At 45.3% G+C, this 21,119-nt stretch overlaps 1 protein-coding gene across 1 annotated transcript in view; it reads right to left on the reverse strand.

Annotated features, from left to right (window-relative positions):
- Positions 1 to 4,759: 4,759 nt before the first annotated feature.
- ADAMTS17 (ADAM metallopeptidase with thrombospondin type 1 motif 17) overlaps positions 4,760 to 21,119 on the reverse strand; it is a 271,681-nt gene continuing 255,321 nt past the window's right edge. Inside the window, exons 23-24 of the mRNA XM_065412384.1 lie at positions 9,015 to 9,192; positions 4,760 to 5,176 (exon numbers count right to left, since the gene is read on the reverse strand). Of these exons, the coding sequence (XP_065268456.1) occupies positions 5,025 to 5,176; positions 9,015 to 9,192 (330 nt within the window). The 3' untranslated portion in view covers positions 4,760 to 5,024. The remainder of the gene's footprint in view (positions 5,177 to 9,014; positions 9,193 to 21,119) is intronic.

The following is a 21,119-nucleotide window of genomic DNA, read 5'->3' on the forward strand; positions in this document are numbered from 1 at the left end:
CAAGACCTATGCAGCTTACCCCAAATGGAGCCTAGATCAGTTTTTCCAGCCAGGCGTTTTCTGCTGTTGTGTGTCACCGACCAAAGAACTCACTTGGCATTAGCTACAGATTAACATTCCCTGTATGTTATTTTGCAACCACATTGGGACGAGACCCATCAGTTCATGATTTGTTAGCACGCTGGGAACCCCAAGCTGCCAGTATTTCACTGACAAATGACCTTTTACACCTACCACAGATGTCAATGGTGGGTCCTGGACTCATCTGAATCCAAGTCTCAGTCAAGTATTAGACAGATGCACCACGTGTTACTTACAGACTTACTACTTCTTTATTTTCACAGTTAGCTGTTTGGTTTTGCTTTGCATTTTTTTCAAGTTCATAAACCTTATAAGATTGTTATGGAAAAATTAATTTACTATTAAACCTATTCAATTTGTTTCAGAATGGAACAATCCTCTCTTTTTGATTTTCATTTACAACTAGTTCCATTCTGCTTGACAGTTTTTTTTCCTATTTATAGCCAGCACAATTTTTTTTTTTAAACCCTGGATACAGTACATACGTAAATTAACTAATGGAAAAATATATACATTTCACTCTGTAATGAGAACCTTAAATGCTATTATTGCCATGGAGGATATATCCCTGTATTATAATAAAATATCAAGCAATAATCAACTGCTAAGATTTCTTTTCCACCAACAACACAGAAATAGCACCATACATAAGATAGTGAGAATCTACACTCCGTAACACAATTGTGCAACTAGAAATGTACAGTACTTTAGTAACAGTACAGAGAGTATTGTTTACAATATGGAAATACCACCACTGTAATCAAAGAACATCCATCTCTTATGAACAAAAAAAAAATATCGTCATGGCTACACTGAAATAAACAGCTCTCTTTTCACTGGTATGTAGTAACTGAGGCCAGAGCGTAGCTGTAAATTCATAGTAAAAGCGTCTATAAAATGATACAAAGCAAAAGTGCAGAATTAAACATTTTTGTTGATATTTTTGGCCATTACAAAATGGGACGGGATTTAGGGTCATCAGGAGATCAAGTAATACAAATGGGGCTCTGTTTTTAATGTAGGAGGATTTCTGCTCAGAAATAAATAGCATTTTTGCTCAGACAGTCAAAAGAAATCCATCCATTAAACCAGCAGATTCATGTCCCATTATATGGACGCAAACTTGGGGCCTGGCCCCAAACCCCGCTGACGTCAATGGGAGTATTTCTATTGACTGCAGAGGGGGCTGGATCAGGGCCTTGAGAAGGCGAAAAAACTCCCACTACGTAAGAAGTCCATTTCTTATCACTCTGAACAGAATGAAAGGGTCTTGTGGTAAATCAAACGACAGCACAAAACAACACAAGTAACATGCTGTAATAAATGACATGCGAGGATGTGGCATTTCACAGAGTCAAGCCACACCGTGAGCTGAAATGTTACCCTTTAAGAAAACCCCAAACCCTAACAGGGATGCAAATCACTTTACAATGGGGGCCGTGAATGGCAGAGTGAGGTGCATGTCAGTAGGCTGGGGTAAAGAGGTGTAACTTACATGTCAAGGGACTGAATGGGGAGAGTATGGCAGGAAAAGCTACTAATAGGCATTCTTAAGATAAAGCAGGCTCTCTCTGCTTGATCTGATACCTTCTTGCACTTTCTCATTACCTGTTTATCTGCCTACTCTGTCGATTTTGTTTTTTATACCATGACCTTCAATCAGCTACATTCCCCCCACCTCTCTTTCTGCATTAACTACACCATTTTATACTGACTTATGCTACTTGGTAACTTACACAACCAACTATGTCACCTCTGAATTTGGACCCAAGGTTAGAAGTAGGAGGAAAAGATTTGATTCGGATTTTAAAAGGAACTTACCCAAAGAGCCACCGGTATAACAACCATCAAATTAGAATCACTTCCCTCACACACGAAAACTATCTAGTATGCAGAATAAAGATCTGTTAGGGCCAGGGCCGGCTCCAGGGTTTTGGCCGCCCCAAGCATCCAAAAAAAAAAAAAAAAAAAAAGCCGCGATCGCGATTGTGATCTGCGGCGGCAATTCGGCGGGAGGTCCTTCGCTCCGAGCGGGAGTGAGGGACCGTCCGCTGAATTGCCGCCGAATACCTGGACGTGCCGCCCCTCTCCGGAGCGGCCGCCCCAAGCACCTGCTTGCCAGGCTGGTGCCTGGAGCCGGCCCTGGTTAGGGCCAAGCACTTACAGAGAGATAATTGTGTACACAAATGTGCCTTTGTGCGTGCAGACCAGCACTTGGGTGCACAAGCCCAGTTGCACAAGCAAGGACACATTTTGCCCATGCAAATGTGGATGCATATGCAGTTACCAGTCTGCAGATGGAAGTTAGGTTCCTATGTTTGAAAGCTCAGCCCTTAATAAAGCCATTACAAATTATTTCACCGAGCTCCTGGATACCGGAACAATCCAGGGAGAAAATGTTGTTTAAAAATGTTAAGTACTAAATGCCTTTATCCCTCGGCACATTAAAGGAAGGCAATAATAGCAATAACACGAGAGAGAGGCATGAGCCACAATGCTCACATTCGGATCCAGACTTTCCCAATGTTTAGTGCTGGGGACTGGGTTTTGTTCTGTGCCCATCTCCAAAATCATAAATATTAACATACGTCTCTAAAGCGAGTATAAAGCTATAATTCACCCATACGGCTCGGCTGATTTCACAGAGTGTGAGTGTAACCTACCCACGGCATGCAAGGCAGCAGAGCTTGGCAAGGGAAAGGATACGTGTCTGAGGCTATGTCTACACTAGTGCGGTAAGTCGACCTATGCTACTAGTCGACATACCTTAGCTCGAGTTACCGTGGGGTCTACACCGTGGGGGGTCGACGGCAGAAACTCTCCTGTCGACTTACCGTTCTCTTCTTGTCGGGGGTAGAGTACAAGGGTCGACTGGAGAGTGATCTACTGTCTATTTGGTGGGTCTTCACTAGACCCGCTAAATCGACCGCCGGTGGATCGATCTCAGAGCGTGGATCCTGGTTGTAGTGTAGACATAGCCTGAGTTAGATATGGCAGAGAGACATTGATCGACTGTAATGCTCACTAACCCAAATTCTGCCCTGTGTGGAGCTCCCATTTAAATCTCAGGGACGAATTTGGTCTGAAGTTTAGACACGTGTAAGACATTATCATTTACACAGCACTCTCCAACTGTCCTCATAAAAGGAACACCAGGTAACAAAGCAAAAGGAGACAAGACTGATGCTGTGGGTACACTACACAGCTTTTAGCAACATGGCTGTCTTGCTACAGCTGTGCCGCTAAAAGTCGCGCCGTGTAGCTGCTGTTTGTCAGCTCTCCTGCCGACAAAAAACTTCCACCCCCGACGAGCGGCATTTGCGTTGTCGGCAGGAGAGCCTGGCACACTGTTCACACTGGCGCTAGTTGCTGGCAAAACTTTTGTCTTTCAGGGTGGTTGGTGTTGTTGGTTTTTTTTAACACCTCTGAAAGACAAAAGTTGTGTCGTTCAATTGCCAGTGTAGACATAGCCTGAGTGTGAAACCCTGGCCCTACTGAAGGCAATAGGAGTTTTGCCATTTTGGCTTCAATTAGCCCAGATTTTCACCCTGAAAGTCTACTAACTGCTCCCTTTCTGTCTCAAAAGGATTTATGATGTATACATCCTAGGGTACATCCAGACTACCCGCCGTATCGGCGGGTAGCGATCGATTTATCGGGGATCAATATATCGCCTCTCGTTAAGACGCGATATATCGATCCCCGAACGCGCTCCCCGTCAACTCCGGAACTCCACCGGAGCGAGCGGCGGTAGCGGAGTCGACGGGGGAGCCGCGGCCATCGATCCCACGCCGTGAGGACCCAAGGTAAATCGATCTAAGATACTTCGACTTCAGCTATGCTATTCACGTAGCTGAAGTTGCGTATCTTAGATCGATCCCCCCCCCCCAGTGTAGACCAGCCCCTAGAGAGGGGAAAGATCTGCTTGGTCTCTAAGTTACCCTTCCTGCAAATGCTGTTCTGGTCTCTGTTTCGGGTATGTGCCAACCCTAGTTGGTTTCACAATACCCTTAAGAAATAGCATTCTGTCTCATTATCAGATTGAATTCCAAAAATTGGAAAGAGGAGGTTAAACAACCCCTCCCCAACAAACGGTATATATTTAAATGATTTCCAGCTACTTCCATCTCATGCAAGTGGTTCTGGCTTAAAATTAACTGTCTGCTCCTGGGTTAATTAGCTTCCATTTCTTTAAACTCGTTGAGGAGAATAAGGCATCATAAAAGAAAACACATGTTTTTTTAAATAGAGAGAGGGGGAAATGTTTTCAGAACCAGACAGGAGAAGGAATTCCCAATTAGTTTTTTTTTTTAAATTACATTAAATGGAATGTTGGATAAAACTGTGCTGAGCTTTCTGCAGAAATTTCAGAGACATCCATCCTCTGCTATCCGTTTTCACAAGCTTTTATAGCAAATCCCCCTTTTAAATTAAGCATTTCATTTGTGTGTGTCCCTCCAAGCCCACCCCACAGCATGCTAACTGTTGGGAATTAAGAGCATCAGATGGAAGCCAAGGTTGAAGCATTAAGTAATGTCTGCACGTTTGCTGAGTTATTTGCCAGAGGCTTTCTCCCACTGAGGTACACATGACTTTAGTCAATTTAATCACGTTGCAACTCTTGTCTTTTTTTTTTTTTAAATGGTAGCAAGCCATCCAGTGGCTGGTAATAATATATTAAAGTAAAAAGCATTAATGAAAAATGTAATGATGTCAAAACACAATAAAATTCTACGTGATTGGCTCCTTGAGATGACTCTTTTTTAAGGTGGATGAGTGGATTACTTTGGTACATCCAGTCTGCAGAATTAGTTTCAAGTCTTATTAGGTATGCTTTGGAATCCACCACATCATAGCAACTCATTAAGTTCCAGTACTCAGAGCTACTAGTTCGTGATTTACATAGAAATAGCTGTAATACCCTAAGCAGCAGCACCAATTCATTAACTCTTCTGCTGCATCTTGTTTGCGTAAAAGTCTCTGCATGTCTGGCAGCAGCGTTGATACCATCTCATGTCCTGGCACAGGTTCTTCTCACGGATCACCCTGCAGTACACTGTCCACTGGTCCCCTGTACACTTATATGTGAGAGCAGCTTCGGACAGAAATAGAAAGAAGAAGCCAGCATGTTAGAGGAGAGCATCCCATGTGTGACCAAAATAACCCGACCACCGGATGAGGGAGAGATGGCTAATCTTAGTCAACACTGGGATTTGGGTGGCATGCGTTATGCTCTAAGTAGGGTTGCTGCTGAAAAGATCAGGGCAACAGGTCGGTAGTGACTTGTCTGACAAACACAATGGAAAGAGCTATCATGGAGAAGACTGTTGCAAGGCTGGGCAAGCAGTAGCTGGGCATATGCTTGAAGGCCCTGAGGAATTCTCACACTGGATCAGATCATCTGTTAGTGTCCTATTTCTGGCCCTGATTCAACAAAGGGCACACAGCACATGCTTAACTTTAAGCAGGTGAGTAGTCCCTGGGATGTCATTTGGGCTACACACATGTGTAAAGTGAGGTATGTGCTCAGTGCTTTGCTGAATGGGGCCCTTTTGACAGTGCCCAGTACTAGATACTGCAGCAAAAGGGGAAAGAAACCCTGTAATGGAAAAATCATGAAGCAACCTGCCCAGTGTGGTTAGAACATCCTGGGCAGAGGGGGGAAAAGACCAATCCAAAATCAATGTGGGGAGGGATAGCTCAGTGGTTTGCGCATTGGCCTGCTAAACCCAGGATTGTGAGCTCAATCCTTGAGGGGGGCTGCTTAGGGATCTGGGGTAAAATCAGTACTTGGTCCTGCTAGTGAAGGCAGGGGGCTGGACTTGATGACCTTTTGGGGTCCCTTCCAGCTCTATGAGATAGGTATATCTCCATATTAACAAGCCAGACTTATAGAAAGTGGAAAATGGGACACTGGAGTCACTCGCAGTCATGACCCGCAATTATGGGTGGGTGCAGCTTCCCTTTTTAGGATAAATATTGCAATATTCTACAGTCATGGAGTAATATTTTCAAAAGTGCCCAAGGCCCAGATCCTCAAAGGTACTGAGGCCCCTAATTTCCACTGACATCAATGGGAGTTAGATACCTAAATACCATTGAAGAGCTGGGTTTAAGTGGTTTGGGAGGTTTCAAACGTGACATAGACACTTAGGAGCTGTAATCTCATTCAAAAGCAATGGGGCGTAGGCTCCTGAATGCCTGCGTCACTTTTGAAAATGGGACTCAAGTTCCTAAGTCACTTCGGGTCTGTCTACACGGCAATTAAACACCCTCAGCTGACATGGGCCAACCAGGGGTGTTTAATTGGCACATGAGGCTAGGGCTACCAGGCTGTTGATGTAGGCATCCGGACTCAACGGCTTTGGTCCCCGTGAGCAGGGAGGGGCCCAGAGCCCAGGCTCCCGCCCAAGCATGAACGCCTACACCGCAATTAAACAGCCCCACCAGCCCAAGCCCCACTAGCCTGAGTCCGCTGGCATGGGCCAGCTGCAGGTGTTTAACTGCAGTGTAGATGCACCCGTAGACACTTCTGAAAATGTTACCCATGGTCAAAACCACTCCAGCCTAAAGCAGTGACAGGGCAGCATTTTATAATGATCATTATTTATTATTTGTATTACTGTAGCTCCTAGGAGTCTCGGTCCCGGACCAGGACCCCACGATGCTAGGTGCTGTACAAACCCAGAACAAAAAGACAGCCCCTGCCCCGAGGTGCTTACAATCTAATTCTGGATGGTTTCTGTAGCGTACTGGAGTATTTTTCTAAATAATAAATTAAATAGAGATATCCTATCTCCTAGAACTGGAAGGGACCCTGAAAGGTCATTGAGTCCAGCCCCCTGCCTTCACTAGCAGGACCAAGTACTGATTTTGCCCCAGATTCCTAATGGCCCCCTCAAGGATTGAACTCATAACCTAGGGTTTAGGAGGCCAATGCTCAAACCACTGAGCTATCCCTCCCCCCAATAAGAATTTGTACGATGCTTATTAATGAGGCTTATATTGTGGAAAATAGAAATCTGTTTAAAGATAACCAAATGATAACTTATTTATCCAGAAGAAGAGCAAAACACTCCATGCTGATAACTGGTATATATTTTTGTTGATATCAAGTATCGTCGTTGCTGGCATCGATGATTCCTCCTAGGCAGGTTTAGAAACATAAGCATCCCAAATTATTTGCAGGGACTTAAACTGCACCACTCTACTAAACACAGTTTTGTGCTAAAATGTGAATTAGAACAGATTTCTCATCTCGTCGGTGGGTCAAAGACTTATTCTTCAAATGAAAGCCTTCCTCCCCCACCCCCCTTCTATGGTACATACTAACATTTCTGGGAAATATTCTCATTAGTTTTTTATGATTTTAAACAAAAGGATTTAGAAGCATTTTGAAGCTCTTCAGCTGGACCAGTGACACTCTTTGTTATACGGTTGTCACTCAGAAGAAAATTTAGCCCATCGTATTTTAAAGAGCTGTTATTGAAAGTATTATGGATTTTCAGGGAAACAAATTCCAGCTCAGAAGCCTCATGTCTAGTCTTAAGTGTGGTTCTACTCGAAAAAGTGACTTTGTAAAAATGGCTCCCTTCCTATTCATCAGATCTGCCCACTGTGTGTATATGCAGAGTTCGATCTACTGACTTCGGGGCCAAAAATAAACAGGACTGCTTCTTACGTCTGTGTGTCCGGCCCAGCTGAGTGTGTGTGAGCTGGAGTCCATTCTGGTGTGCCATCAACAGCATTGTTTAAATTCTAGCCAGTTACACCGGAGGAAAAGGGAGTCCATCGAGGGCATAAATGAAGGCAGTGGTGTTGCACAAGTGTAGTTTACGGCCTAAAGTGGCCTGGTGCCCTTTTTTACTAGTGATATGTGAGAAGGAACCCCCCCCCCCCCCAGCTCAGCTGTCAGATTCCAGGTTGAACTTGTGGGGCCTGCAGTTAGAAAACACATCTTTTACTTGTAAGCTTAGCACATTTGACACAGAAAATAACGGAGACAAAATAGCCATGGAACTCCATGATGCAGTATTTACAGAGTCACTTCTGAGTAGAACCACTCTTTAAATACAGAGTTATGGGATCTCGCAAATAGACAATTTATCACCAGCAGCCTCAGCGCAGCTGGGCAAATAGGAGAGTAGATAATTAAGGGAGTGGGAGAAAGAAAGTTAAATTGGAGACTCCTTCCTCCCTGCCCAGAAATAAGTGATTTCAGCAGGTCCCATTCTTAAGTCAGCAACTAATCTGGGGAAGGTCCATCTTCCCACAAAAAAGAACCACCTTTCCAAAAAGCTACAACCCTGGAAAATTCTACTTTTTTTTGGACAGGCGAATAAAATATTATTGTATTCATCATCACTTATAGTGAAAGGCAGGTGAGAAGATTTTGTGCTTGGGCTGGATACATTTTCCAGGCTTTTCCATTTCAATTCATTTCCCCAATCTTATTAACCAAGCAAAATGCAACCCAAGTCACTAACATTCTCTGCTTATCCCATTTTACCCATCAAGGGACAAGGTGTTTGAAGCGTGGAATGATGACTGAGTGCGGGTGAATGCCCTCACCCAAAACTCCCAACCCCCTTCTCTCTGACCCGCAGATATGCCTGCCTGCTCCAACTGATCACTCAGGGAACATGAGTGATCAGTGAGGAATGAGTGAGGAATTCTGGCTTGGTGGAGGTCTCAGGCAGAGTGGATCTATGAAGAATAAAGCATCTCTCTACTCTGGAACATTAATTACCCAGAGATTCTGATGGTCTCCATGCTTCTGTCTCTGATGAGCCATCGGGAACCTCGTTTCTGTAACATTCAGCACAAGGACTGTTTCCCAGATACCTGGGCAGGATATATGCTCTGGCGTTTGATGGCTTCAGGCTGATTATTTAACCTCCCCAAGAATTGTACCTCTGCATCCACCCACTCACCGAGTCTGGGCGAGGTAATTGTGTTGACATTTATCTTCTCATTGCAGACCTCTTGGTGACACTGCCTGTAGGCTGCTGGCTTGGATAGGACAGGGCACTCGTTGCCATGGCGGCCGGTGACTTTGTGCATACACTGCACCACACGTGACTGGAGGCCCTTCCCGCAGGTTGAGGAGCACTGGAGAAGAGAGGGACATCTTAGTGCAGTGGTTCTCAACCTATTTACCACTGGGGGTCGCATATGCAGCTGTGTATGTGTTGTGTTGGCCACATCCACGCAATATAGATACTACCCGTAGGGCCCTGAGGATGTCACATGGGTTGCTGCTGTGTGTGGATTAGGCCGCAGGTTGAGAACCACTGCCTTAGTGAGTCACAGGCCAGCCCCTGTGGCTTGGAAAGACACACCGACCACAAAATCGGGGACTGGAGCGAAGGGCACAGTGAACCTGCAGCAAAATTCTGCATGAGAGACTCAACAACCGCCGGTGTAATGTCCTTCAGCTACCGTATTTGCCCCTGCTGAGTCTCCAGGCTGGATCATACCCACTAGACCTATGTGCAAAGAGAAGCATCTGGCTATGTGGTAAGGTGGAAGGCAGCTGCCTTTGTGGCACCCTTCCTCCCCCCCTACTTCCTCCTTGTGTCTCTCTGGGTCCATCTGCAAAGCCCATGGAGCAGGCCTCCCATCCCGAGTCAACAGACTTGGGGTAGTGGCACTTGGTGCTCTAAAAGTGTGGACAGTGCTTTGAAGTTGCAGCTCAGGGTCTGAAGCCTGGCTAGCGGGGTGGGCTTCAGCGCCTGAGCTTCCAGCCTGAGCTGCAACTTCAAAGTGCTGTCCCATGCGGCTATGTATAGAGTGCTATAGCAAGCACCACTACCCTGATTTTGTTGAGCCGGGCTGGGAGGCTCACTTCGGTGGGCTGTGTACCCACCTTCTGAGGGTACGCGCCTCACAGCCTGGGCAAACCGGCTCGCACTAGCTTGCTAAAAACAGCAGTGTGGATGTTGCGTCTCCGGTGGAGGCTCAGGTTAGCCACCCGAACTCAGACCCAGGGGCTCGGGTGGGAACGAGAGACCGAGCTGGCACCTGAGCCGCACTCTGCATGTCTGCACTACCTCGAGCGGAGATAGCATGAGTCTGTCTACCTGGGCAGGGAGGCTTGCTTCTAACTGTAGTGTAGACATAGCCTAACCTTTTGGAATCTGGGTGAAAGGGCAGGCGGGGAGGGGCAGAAAGGGGACGTAGTTCACCTCACCAGCAACTCAAGGGCATACATGGAAAACGTATATTGCCCGAGGCTGCATTAGCTTCTCCATTGCATGGAATCCCACTTCACTTTCCATGAGGCATCCCAAGAGACCCAGTGGCTCCAATGGAACCCCACTGGCTGAGTTCCTAAGGGTGACCTCTCCACAACACTGACAGTCTATCAAAGTTCCTGCACTGGAGATCATGCTCTCGCAGGTGGTATGGCGGTATAAAACAAGAGAGGTGGGCAACTCAAGTACTCAAAGGTCAGTCCCTTTCCTCCCACATACAAAGACTACAGGGGAAACAGAGAAGGCGGCGTTTCAATATACAGGAGGAAACATCAGGTATCCAAGTATTCAGCCGCCTCTATTCCTGCAAGCCCCTTTGGCTCTCGCCTGGCTTCCAGGGGGCAATTGGAAATTGCTCTCCATTACCTTGGCTTTTATTTGCCAGGAGGCCAGGCCTGTTTATGCGTTTTCTTTGTTGTCATACAATTGGAGTCCCCCCCCCCCCCCACTCATGATTTACGATGCCCTACTTGCAAGCTGCTCAACTTTAATAAAGTGAACGTGGCAAGCAGAGTGCAGCGCCCCAGCTGGAGTTAATAAAAGAACCTTGTATTGAAAATAAAGAAACAATGGGTTGCAAGACTTTGGCAGGGTGCCTACGCCTGCTAGTGCCACACACAAACAAAACGGAGGAGGGAGGCATCCGAGATGATGTTGGGCCGATATGGCAAAGAGTGTATTGAGGTGGTGGAATCTCCTTCCTTAGAGATTTTTAAGGTCAGGCTTGACAAAGCCTTGGCTGGGATGATTTAGTTGGGAATTGGTCCTGCTTTGAGCAGGGGGTTGGACTAGATGACCTCCTGAGGTCCCTTCCAACCCTGATATTCTATGATTCCCCTCTGGCTTTCCTGAGCACTGTTGGGGTAGCATAGCTATCCCTGGCCAAGCACTGCCAGTCTCAGGGTGATAATCTTTACTGATTAAACCCAACATTTAAAATCAAAAGGATACACTTCAGGTGGGATGAAGATGGATAGATAGAGAGATGGGCTGGCAGATAAGATGGAAGTACCATCAAAAACCAAACCGTTGCTTTAAGCCACAACCTAGAATAGGGGCAGTGCTGTGGTGCATTGGCCAGTGGGAGCTCCTGAAGGCATCATGCATGATACCCTATTGCTGTGGTATGCCACTGCTACACCTTGGAAAGGGTACACTACTGGTTCCCCAGCTCTTCTGCCTGCTGCAGAAGAGCAGAGCCAAGCCACAGGCTTCTTGCCCTCCCTGTGTTGCTAGAAACCTCAGGTGCTTCTGCTCAGTGAATACACAGCGAAAAGAGCGTGGCTTGGTCCGCGCATAGGAGTGCAAAGAGGTTTTTGAGGGAAGGCTCCTTGCAGTCTTTCCCTTCCTTGCTGACCAATGAAAGGCTAGATGCCACCTGGCTTCAAATTATTAGAACCATGGAAAATAGGGATGGTGAAACAGTTCTTCTGAATTGCTAAAGTCCTTATCTTTATTTCCAGGAAAGAGTAGGTCTGGGGTAGGTCTTTCCCCAGCATCCTCTGTGGTGAAGGCTATGAATAATCATTTAGATTCGTAGCAATGTCCTTATATTCTTTAATTGCTCCCTTTGGTGGCCCAGCGGAAGCACTGCTTCTCATAGAGGTTTCCTGCTTCTGATATAATCACAGAATTCCTTGTTACTTGTTTTTACGCCGTTAGTTACATTTGCTCTTCAAATTCCATATTAGCCTTCTCACTTCCTCCTAATGTACTGCCTGCCATATTTCACACTCCTATTTACTGACTTCACTAGGGCTGGATTTTCTGAAGGATCTCTGTTTGGCTTGAATAACCTCTTGGCCTTTACTATTTAGCCCCATTGGTTTATTCCTTGCCTTCCTGGTCCCTTTGTGTTCTGAGGAATGCATGCCTTCTGAGACTCTATTATTGCTTCCTGAAAGTAGCATCCATGCCACAGGTAAGGGTTTTAAACAGATGGATGAAGACAGATGGCTGGGGGAGTACAAGGAAACAGTGAGAAAATATAATATGGCCACTATTTCTTGATGGCGCCACCATAGTTACTTTTTGTACCATCTCCTGCATGTTACTTAGCACTAAGTGAAGAATAGCCCCTCCCAGCCTTGGGGGCTCTACAACTGGTTGTTTCAAGAAGGAACCATTTAAGGTGTCAGACTGTGGCTCACTGTAACATTTGACCAGTTTATATGCAGGGAGCTGGTGTCTCAAATGGCAAAGGTTTCATTAGATTTGGTTGCCACTTTGATCTCTCCCAACGTTTTCATCACATTCTCCTGATGTGGAGGCTGGTAGTATAACGTTACTGGTTTATTTGCATTCGTAGAGCTTGGAGAATTAAAATCCAGTACAGATTCACCTGGATGGTCCTTTCCACTCATCCAATGAAATACAAGAATAATCAATAGGACATGGGTAGCAACTGTAATCTTCAAGGTGCTTTACAAACATTAAATTTAATTCTCACAACACTCCTGCGAGGTAAGTGAATAATATACCTCCCTTGGACAGATGGAGAGGCTGAGATACATAAAGATTAAAATGACGTATCCAAAACCACGGAGTTCTGTGTCAGGAGAAGAACATGGCAGCTCCATGGCTCTCAGTCCTGCGTCTCTCTCTGTGAGAGTCTTTTTTTTTTTTTTTTGCTTGCTATATTTTTTAATATTCCTACACAAAATGGATTTTTCGGATAAAGTGTGTTAATATTTTCAGTCACTGAGTTACAAATGTTCATGAGTGTGTGTGTGTTTCTGTCTGAATCTGTTAGCCAGCAAGGAGGGCAGGCCATGAAACTTTTTCCACAGACATTGCCAACTCCACTCCTTAGACAAATAACAGCAGAGTTTTTGCCCTAAGCAGTTTGATTCCTACTCCTGGGAGACTGGGATCATCACCTATGCTATGCAATTAGTCTTTCACAGCCAGGAAGACAGATTTTAACATCTTGCTTGAACTCTTTGGGCTTGGCAGTTAAAGTAGGGTTGGACATCTGGCTTATTTTAAGAAGAAATTTTCAACTCTATACTTGGAAAGTCTCTTTACAAAGGAATTTCAATAGGAAATAGGAATAGATACAAATGACATAAAGGGGGGGATTGGTTACTCATGCGGTACTGTATTCAGAAGAGATGACATTGTTAAAAATAGCAGAGAAATCAAACTCGAAGTGAAGCTTCCCATAAATACTCCTGGCCCCTCTTCTGCTTCTGGGTAAGTATACCCATTGCCCCAGCACCTCTGCTCCCTCTCCCAGGCTGGGGAAGCAGGTAAGTATACACATGGCTGGAGCAATTCTGTGGGCCAGACTCACTGCAGGTTCTGCCAGCACAGACCCTGGTACAGGGCCCCCAGAGAGGTAAAGTCTACGCTGGGCACGGCAAGTTCCAGTGGAGGAAGGTGGCTGCAACCTCCTCTCCAATGGGAGACTCACAGGCAGCCAATGCAGCAAAACTCGCTCCAGAGAGGGGTGTGGCCTGAGCTGCTGGGGGTGTATGGAGTCAGCTCTTCCTCTAATGCAGCTTCCCCTGGTGCAGCTCCATTGTGCATGCTGCTTCCCCATCATACCAGAGTAGAGCAGCAGTGGAAAGTCTGTCTGCCCTGCTCCAGGGATGAAAGCCCTGTGGGATGCAGAACCCCTACTCCAGGCACTGAGGCCAGATGTGACAAATTGTGCTTAGTATATTTAAAATATTTGTCAGCAAACACTGGACTTTATTTTTTTTGGTAGGCATCAGACCATTACTTTATTATTAGCAAAACAGTTTGCACCTGTAGGGCATCTTCTTGAGGATCGAAGGGCTTTACAAGCACTGATTAATCCTCACAAGATGCCCAGGTGTCTACATGGATGTGGAAACTGAGGCTTAAAGGAGGTGAAATGACTTGCAAAACTTGCTGCATCAGTGGCAGAGCCAGGTACAGAACCCAGATCTCCCGAATCTTTGTCCTTTAACTACTACTAGACCATGCTTCTCCTTTAAAATGTCTTTGTTCCAATATCGAGAGAAAAGCAGGGACAGAATACCCCATGCATTCATCTGGACGTATATACAGCTCCTTTGTGGATGACGAATGCCTCTATTGTCACTGGTAGAGGCTTTGCCTCAAAAAGGTACTTCTTCAAACAGATGGTCATGGCTTCCCAGCTCAACCAATTCTGCCAACACATTGAGTTGGTTGGCAATGTTTTTAAGGGACTGGCCTGTTCCTGAATGAGATAATTCAAGATGACATCAGTGATGGTGACTGGCTTGAAAGCAAGTCATATTAATTAGTTACCACCCACACCCTTGGCTTCTGGTGTTTAAAGTTATCTGCTTCTTTCCAGTTTTGCTAAAAGTCACTGGAGCCAAGTTGTCACATTTTACCAAATCTGCCTGAACAGTTTATGAATTCTACGTTCGATTATTAATTCTCTGTATGTAATTTTACCAAGCTGCAAAATCCATTTTGAATGAGAAGCCGCTTTGCCTTCTCTGTTGTCTGTTTGCCTCCATGTTGGACTGAAATTCCAAGGCCTGGCAGCAAAAGAACAACAAAAGAGGGTCATTGACAAGTGTTCTCTCACTGACATGGAACAGCTCTAAACAATAGACAGCCTCTCAAGCAGAAAAACTGGTTTATCGGGGAGAGGTAACCTAGCAATAAAGTCATCTGGTAGGGGGGTCTCTAGTAACCTGAGGAGGCTGATCAGTAGGTTACCTGATATTTTTCTTCAGCCATTTTTTTCCAGCTCAAGCAGTCTGGTGAGTGACTGAGAGGAGGTATTTGACTGTCTGCTTCTTCCCAATTCTACTAAAATTACTGGAGACTAAGGTATGACACGGTGGCATCTCTAATATCTTCTATCTTGACTCCAGAATTCAAGCACTTCAGGATTTTAGGAAAGGGTGGAAGTATTTCCCCCCCGGCTGTTCTTATTTCCTACATATGTAAAAGTCAGAAGGAAAATGAGGCAAGTTCCTGGAAGGGAATTTGTGCTGATTGACAAATGTCTTGCCGGCTCTGTGCTCCCTGGATTTCAACAGTCCTCAATGTGGGAGGTTGAGGGTGAGGTGATGAGAGTTGTTGCTTCAGTCCCTAGTGTCAGGCTTATAACGAACATTGCTAATTTAAACTCTTCAGCTTCACAGCAACTCAGCAGCGAGCACGTTCATAAACTTCAGGGCAACTTCCACTGCTGTATAATTAAGTATGCACTAAAGAATGAAACGTCTGTCTTTCCGCTGATAAGATCTAATTAGCCCAAAGCATCTTGTAAGCTATTTCTCAATATTTCATAGGGGGAAAAAAATCAGAAAACCTATCTGGTCTTGTTAGCAGCAATCTTTCATTTGAAAACTTTTGTCAAGTGACTGATTTGTTTAATTTAATCAAGAAGAAATGTCTGCTCCTCTGACTCCGTAAACTGAGTTGGAAGAAACAATAAATTATAACAGAAAATGCTCATGGTGGATGTATGCGACAGTACCTCAGAACTTTAAGAGAGGCAGAATTTTTTCCAACTGCTTGGGGCCGTGCTTTCAAACTGAAGCCTGGATGACCTAAAGAACAAGACAGGACCAGCGCTTCCAGCAGGTCTCAATGCATAATTAAACTAGACTTCCCCATTCTGAAGAGCCCCATTATCTACAGAGTTCAGAGGCTGAAAGAGGCCAGGTTTAAATCCTGGAGAAGTAACAGTGCTGCAAAATGCTGTGTGTGCAATATGGCGCACAGAAACAAAGAAATGTGACTGGTTTGATTTGATCTACCAGTAAGTTTTTAAGGACAGATGTAGAGACCAGGATGTGGGCAAGCAGGCCTAGTTATCAAAGTCAGGGTCTGATGCCAGAAACCAAAGCCAGAGTCAGGATAGCGCCAGGAGTCAGGGTCGGTGTTGGGGTCAACAGTTGTGCCAAAGATTGAGCTGGAATCAGTGTCTGGAGTCAGACCGAGGGTTAGGACTGGAGTCAGAAGTCAGACAGCCATGCCAAGGATCAAGGTGGAATCAGGAACCAAGAACCAGTGTCAGGGGTCAAGCATGAGTCAGAGTCAGATAGCAGGGCCAAAGGCCAAGCCAGCAGTACATCAGTTCACTCAGGTGCTCAGACAAGTTCCTGTGCCTCCTGGCTTAAGTACTGCATCCAGGTCAATCAGTGGGGCTGGGTGTCTGCTCCAATCAAGAGCTTTGTGAGTGGCGCCTGTGGTTGGCCAGAGTTCCGCTAAATCCCTCCCTTGCTGGTTCTGGAGCGCTGTGAGGTGGTGGCATAGGCGCCGACTCTGTGGGTGCTCCGGGGCTGGAGCACACCCAAGCTCCTTCCTCCTTCTCCCCCCTGAGCGTGCCACGTCCCTGCTCCTCCCCCTCCTTCTCAGCGCTCCCCCCCCCCCCCCGCTGCCTAACAGCTGTTTGGCAGCACATAGGACTTTCCGGGAGGGAGGGGGAGGAGTGGGGATGCGGCATGCTCAGGGGAGGAGGCGGAGAAGAGGCAGGGCAGGGGCAGGGACTTGGGAGAAGGGGGGGCAGGAAGGGGTGGGGCTGAGGTAGGAAAAGGCAGGGTGGGAAGGGGACTTTGGGAGAGAGGTGGAATGGGGGTGGGGCGAGGGCGGTGCAGGGGTGGGGTGTTGAGCACACACCCGGCAGAAGGGAAGTCGGCGCCTATGGGGGTGGTTGTGGTCTGGGCACTGCTTGAGGACCCATGGACCTAGGTTTGAGACCCACAATCCCTCACAACAGGACCCTACAAGAAATGGCTGCAAACTTTGTGCTGGGTAATAGAAGCCCAACTGTGAAATGTACATGGGCCTACTAGCCTATATGGTTCCATATTCCAGCCTGCTTAGCTCTCCTTGCAGAGATGTTTTTGCACTCAGCCCAGGTCCCCAGCTGATATAAACAGGCATTGCTCCATCAGTTTCTCTATCTGTAAGACTTTAATGCTGATTTACACCAGCTAAGAATATAACCCTTGTTTTTAAAGAATTTCTTGGGCGCTTGGGTTAGTCTGAACACTCTTTAGTTATTTATCTATTAATTAATGGTGCTTAACTGCAATTTACAAACAACTGAGAATTTAAACGGAAGATTCTGCTGGGTGTGTTTAAACTTAGCGAGATACTGTTGATCTTCGCCCTCTATGTACCAAAGATATTCCCCCGCACCCCACCCGCGAGTCGCCGCTGGATGGAGAGCTGCTTAGCTTAGACAACACTGAAATACTGCCTGTCAATCCTTGCACTGCCTTCCTTGTAAACACAGTGAGACCAATGACCGGACACTTTGATGCTAACTGGTCTTTAAAGGTGTTCTGGAAAATTGTTTCCTTAATTCCAATTTGGACATCATAAATCCTGAAAGGCTGTTAGAAAGAATACAAAATTATAGGGAGTCGCCAACAGATGTTTCTACAGGAGATAGCTGTACGTGCAACATCTGTCTGACTAGCACAAAGATACGCTGATTATCATGGGGTTTCAATCTGCATAATTACCCTCAGGCTGGGTACCATGAGTGATAAATGGTGAATTACTTGCTGCACATACCTCTTATTGAAAAAATAATCCTGAATTCTTTACCAGACTGTCAGGGTAACTCAAGAATTAGAACAGAATGTCAATGATTAAGCAGCTCTGCCTCTTACACATTTTTTTATCCTCCACATATTCTTTTTGTTTTTAAAGCTAAAATAGTTGTGATGAAATTCCCTAAGAAATCAATGGATTCTGGTGGAGGCTTAAAAGAATCATAGAAGTGTACGAATGGAAGGAACCTCAAGAGGTCTTGTTCAGCTCCCTGCACTGAGGCAGGACCAAGTATATTCCTAGACTTTCCCTCACAGGTGTTTGTTTTTAAAGATCTCTGGGGATTCCAGAAGCTCCTTTGGAAGCCTGTTCCAGAACTTAACTATCCTTATATAGTCAGAAAGTTTGTCCTAATATCTAACCTAATTCTCCCTTGCTGCACATTAAGCCCATTACTTCTTGTCCTACCTTAAGTGAGCATGGAGAACAACTGATCATCTGCTTTAGAACAGCCCTTAACATATTTGAAGACTTATCTGGTCCCCTCAGTCTTCTTTTCTCATGACTACACGTGACCAGTTGTTTTAACCTTTACCTCATAGGTCAGGTTTTCTAAACCTTTTATCTTTATGGTAGCTCTTCTCTGGACTCTCTCCAATTTGTCCATATCTTTCCTAAAGCATGGTGCCCAGAACTGGACACACTATTCCTGCTAAGGCCTCATCAGTCCCAAGTAGACTGGGACAATTACCTCCCGTATCTTACATACGACTCTCCTGTTAATTGCTGGCTCATATTCCATTTGTGATCCACTCTAACCTCCAGATGGTTTTCAGCAATACTGCTGCCTATCCAGTTATTTCCCATTTTGTATTTGTGCATTTGATTTTTTCTTCTGAAGTGTAGTACTTTGCACGTGTCTTTATTTAATTTCATCTCATTGATTTCATATCAATTCTCCAATTTGTCAAGGTTGATTTGAATTCAAATACTATCCTCCAAAGTTCTAGCAACCCCTCCCAGCTTTTATAAGCCTACTCCACTCCATTATCCAAGTCATTAATTCTCTATAGGAAAAATGCACTTAATGAAGTAGCCCTTTTACTTAGAACAATTATTCTTAGCAATTAACCCAACGTTCTATTGTTGGAAATCATAGCCAACCTCTGAGAATCCCACTAGACAAGAACACATTAGGATGTGCTCCATTTCAAATGGAATACTAATGACTATGGCCTTCACGCTGACAACAATCCTACTTTATTAGTAATAATAATAATTTGTATTACAGTAGCATCTATTATTATGATTATTATGATTTATTTGTATTCTTGCAGTGTCTAGGAGTCCCAGTTATGGATCCAGATCTCACTCTGTTAGGTGCTGTACAAACAAAAAGCAAGAAGACAGTTCCTTCCATAAGGTGCTTACAATCTAACTATAAGACAAGAGACAACAGATGGATACAGACACACTGACGGGGGAATACAAGGAAACTATGAGACAACAATGACCAGCATGACAAGCGGGAGACTCAGCGCCCTGACTGTTGATCAGGGCCCCGTTGTACTATGCATTGTGCAGAAAAGAGACAGTCTCTGCAACAGAGTTTATAGTCTAAACAGGCAAGCCATGCAAAAAGTGAGAGGGGAATCAAGAGGCAGAGAGAAGTGAAATGGCTTGCCCCCAGGTCACACATTAGGTCAGTGGCACAGTCAGGAATAGAATTCAGGTTTCCTAACTCCCAGACCAGGGCCCTGTGTACTAGCTCGTACTACATACCTATTGTCCCCTGTCCTTCTATTTTCTTTTTAAAGACAAGGGGTGAAATCCTGGCCCCCTTGAAGTCAATGGTAAAATTCCGTTGCCTACAGTGGAGTCAGGATTTCACACAAGAAAATCAGGCTTATGGCTCAGGTGTTTTTTATGCATTCAGACTTGCTGGATCACTTCACTGAGGGCTGCATTTTCAAAGGAGCTCCAACGCCATCACTACAACGTCAGGCTCGGTTTTGCATGTGTACGTTTTGCCTGTACAATTTTTCAATGTTCAGATGTCCCGTGTGCCAAGTCTCAAGCTTTTATACTGCAGAATACATTTATGCATTCAATAATTAGTTCTCCTCCGGTGCTCATCATCATAACATCCGAGAACCTCACAATACCCTTGTAAGGTAGGTAAGTGTTATGGTTCCTGCTGGGGAGGAAACTGGGGCACAAAGAGGTCCAAGGCCACATAGGAAGTCTGTGGCAGAGGTGGGAACACAACCCAGATCTCTTGATTTCCAGTCTAATGTCAACCTTCCTTTCTCTTTTGAGCCGCACCTTTACAGCACAAGTATCAAAAGCCTCTATCTTTCAATACCACCTATTTCTTATCTCCAAGAACTACTGCTCTCCCAAGACTGATGTTAACAAACCAGGAGGTCTGATCCCTTCTGGAATGCCACTGGGATAATATGGAAGAACAGACCTTACAATTTTGTGTTTAAACCCGAAATTGCTTGGACTAATAAAGATGCTAAGCTACCTTTAAATACACTAATTTGTCTACAACAATGCAATCAGTTCTACTTGTTAGCAGGATGGTCACATTTGACATTACTTTGGCTCAGCCCATTATCTGATTGCAGTAACTGTATGGTACATTATGCATTTCTGAGGGATGTTTTTCTAAGGTGTAAATATCTCACAGGCACTGACAATGACACCCTTGTGAAAGCAGAGTAAGCTCTGGAATTACCTGACAGACAGCTCTCAGCTCAGGAATCAGTCAGCACTTCAGCTGATGAAGCAAGCAGATTCATGGAAGATTGTGGGAACCGGCACACAAAAGCAGCTCTTGAAGTCCACATCCAAGTTTTAGCAATTAGTGAAAAGCAATGCCTTGGATGAAACAAGCATTTCAGGGAGCATCCACCTTCATTCGTGTGTGTCCCCTGAAGAGCAAGCAGATTAGCACCTCCGTGGGGCTGGCTACAAAACACACCAAATCCCTTGAGAAGACAGTTTTGCAGTGGCAGCAGGAGCATGGATGTGTGGAGAGTGGGCGGGCCAATCAGTCCCCCACGCCCAGCGGACTCAGACTTGAAAGGAAATCCTTGAAGAAGTTTGTTGCTCCTTCCCTTGACCACGTTGAGCTATTTGTAGAGAAAGGCCTCGTCTACCTAGGAACTGGCACCAGTTTAACTACAGATGTATTTTTAAACTGGTGCAAACTCTGTGTAGATGCCCTTATTTTGGGCTAAGAGTGGCTTATTTCACAGAATCATAGAACCACAGGGTTAGAAGAGACCA

This window comes from Emys orbicularis, chromosome 10, assembly GCF_028017835.1.
Source record: "Emys orbicularis isolate rEmyOrb1 chromosome 10, rEmyOrb1.hap1, whole genome shotgun sequence".
Taxonomy (NCBI): Eukaryota; Metazoa; Chordata; order Testudines; family Emydidae; genus Emys; species Emys orbicularis.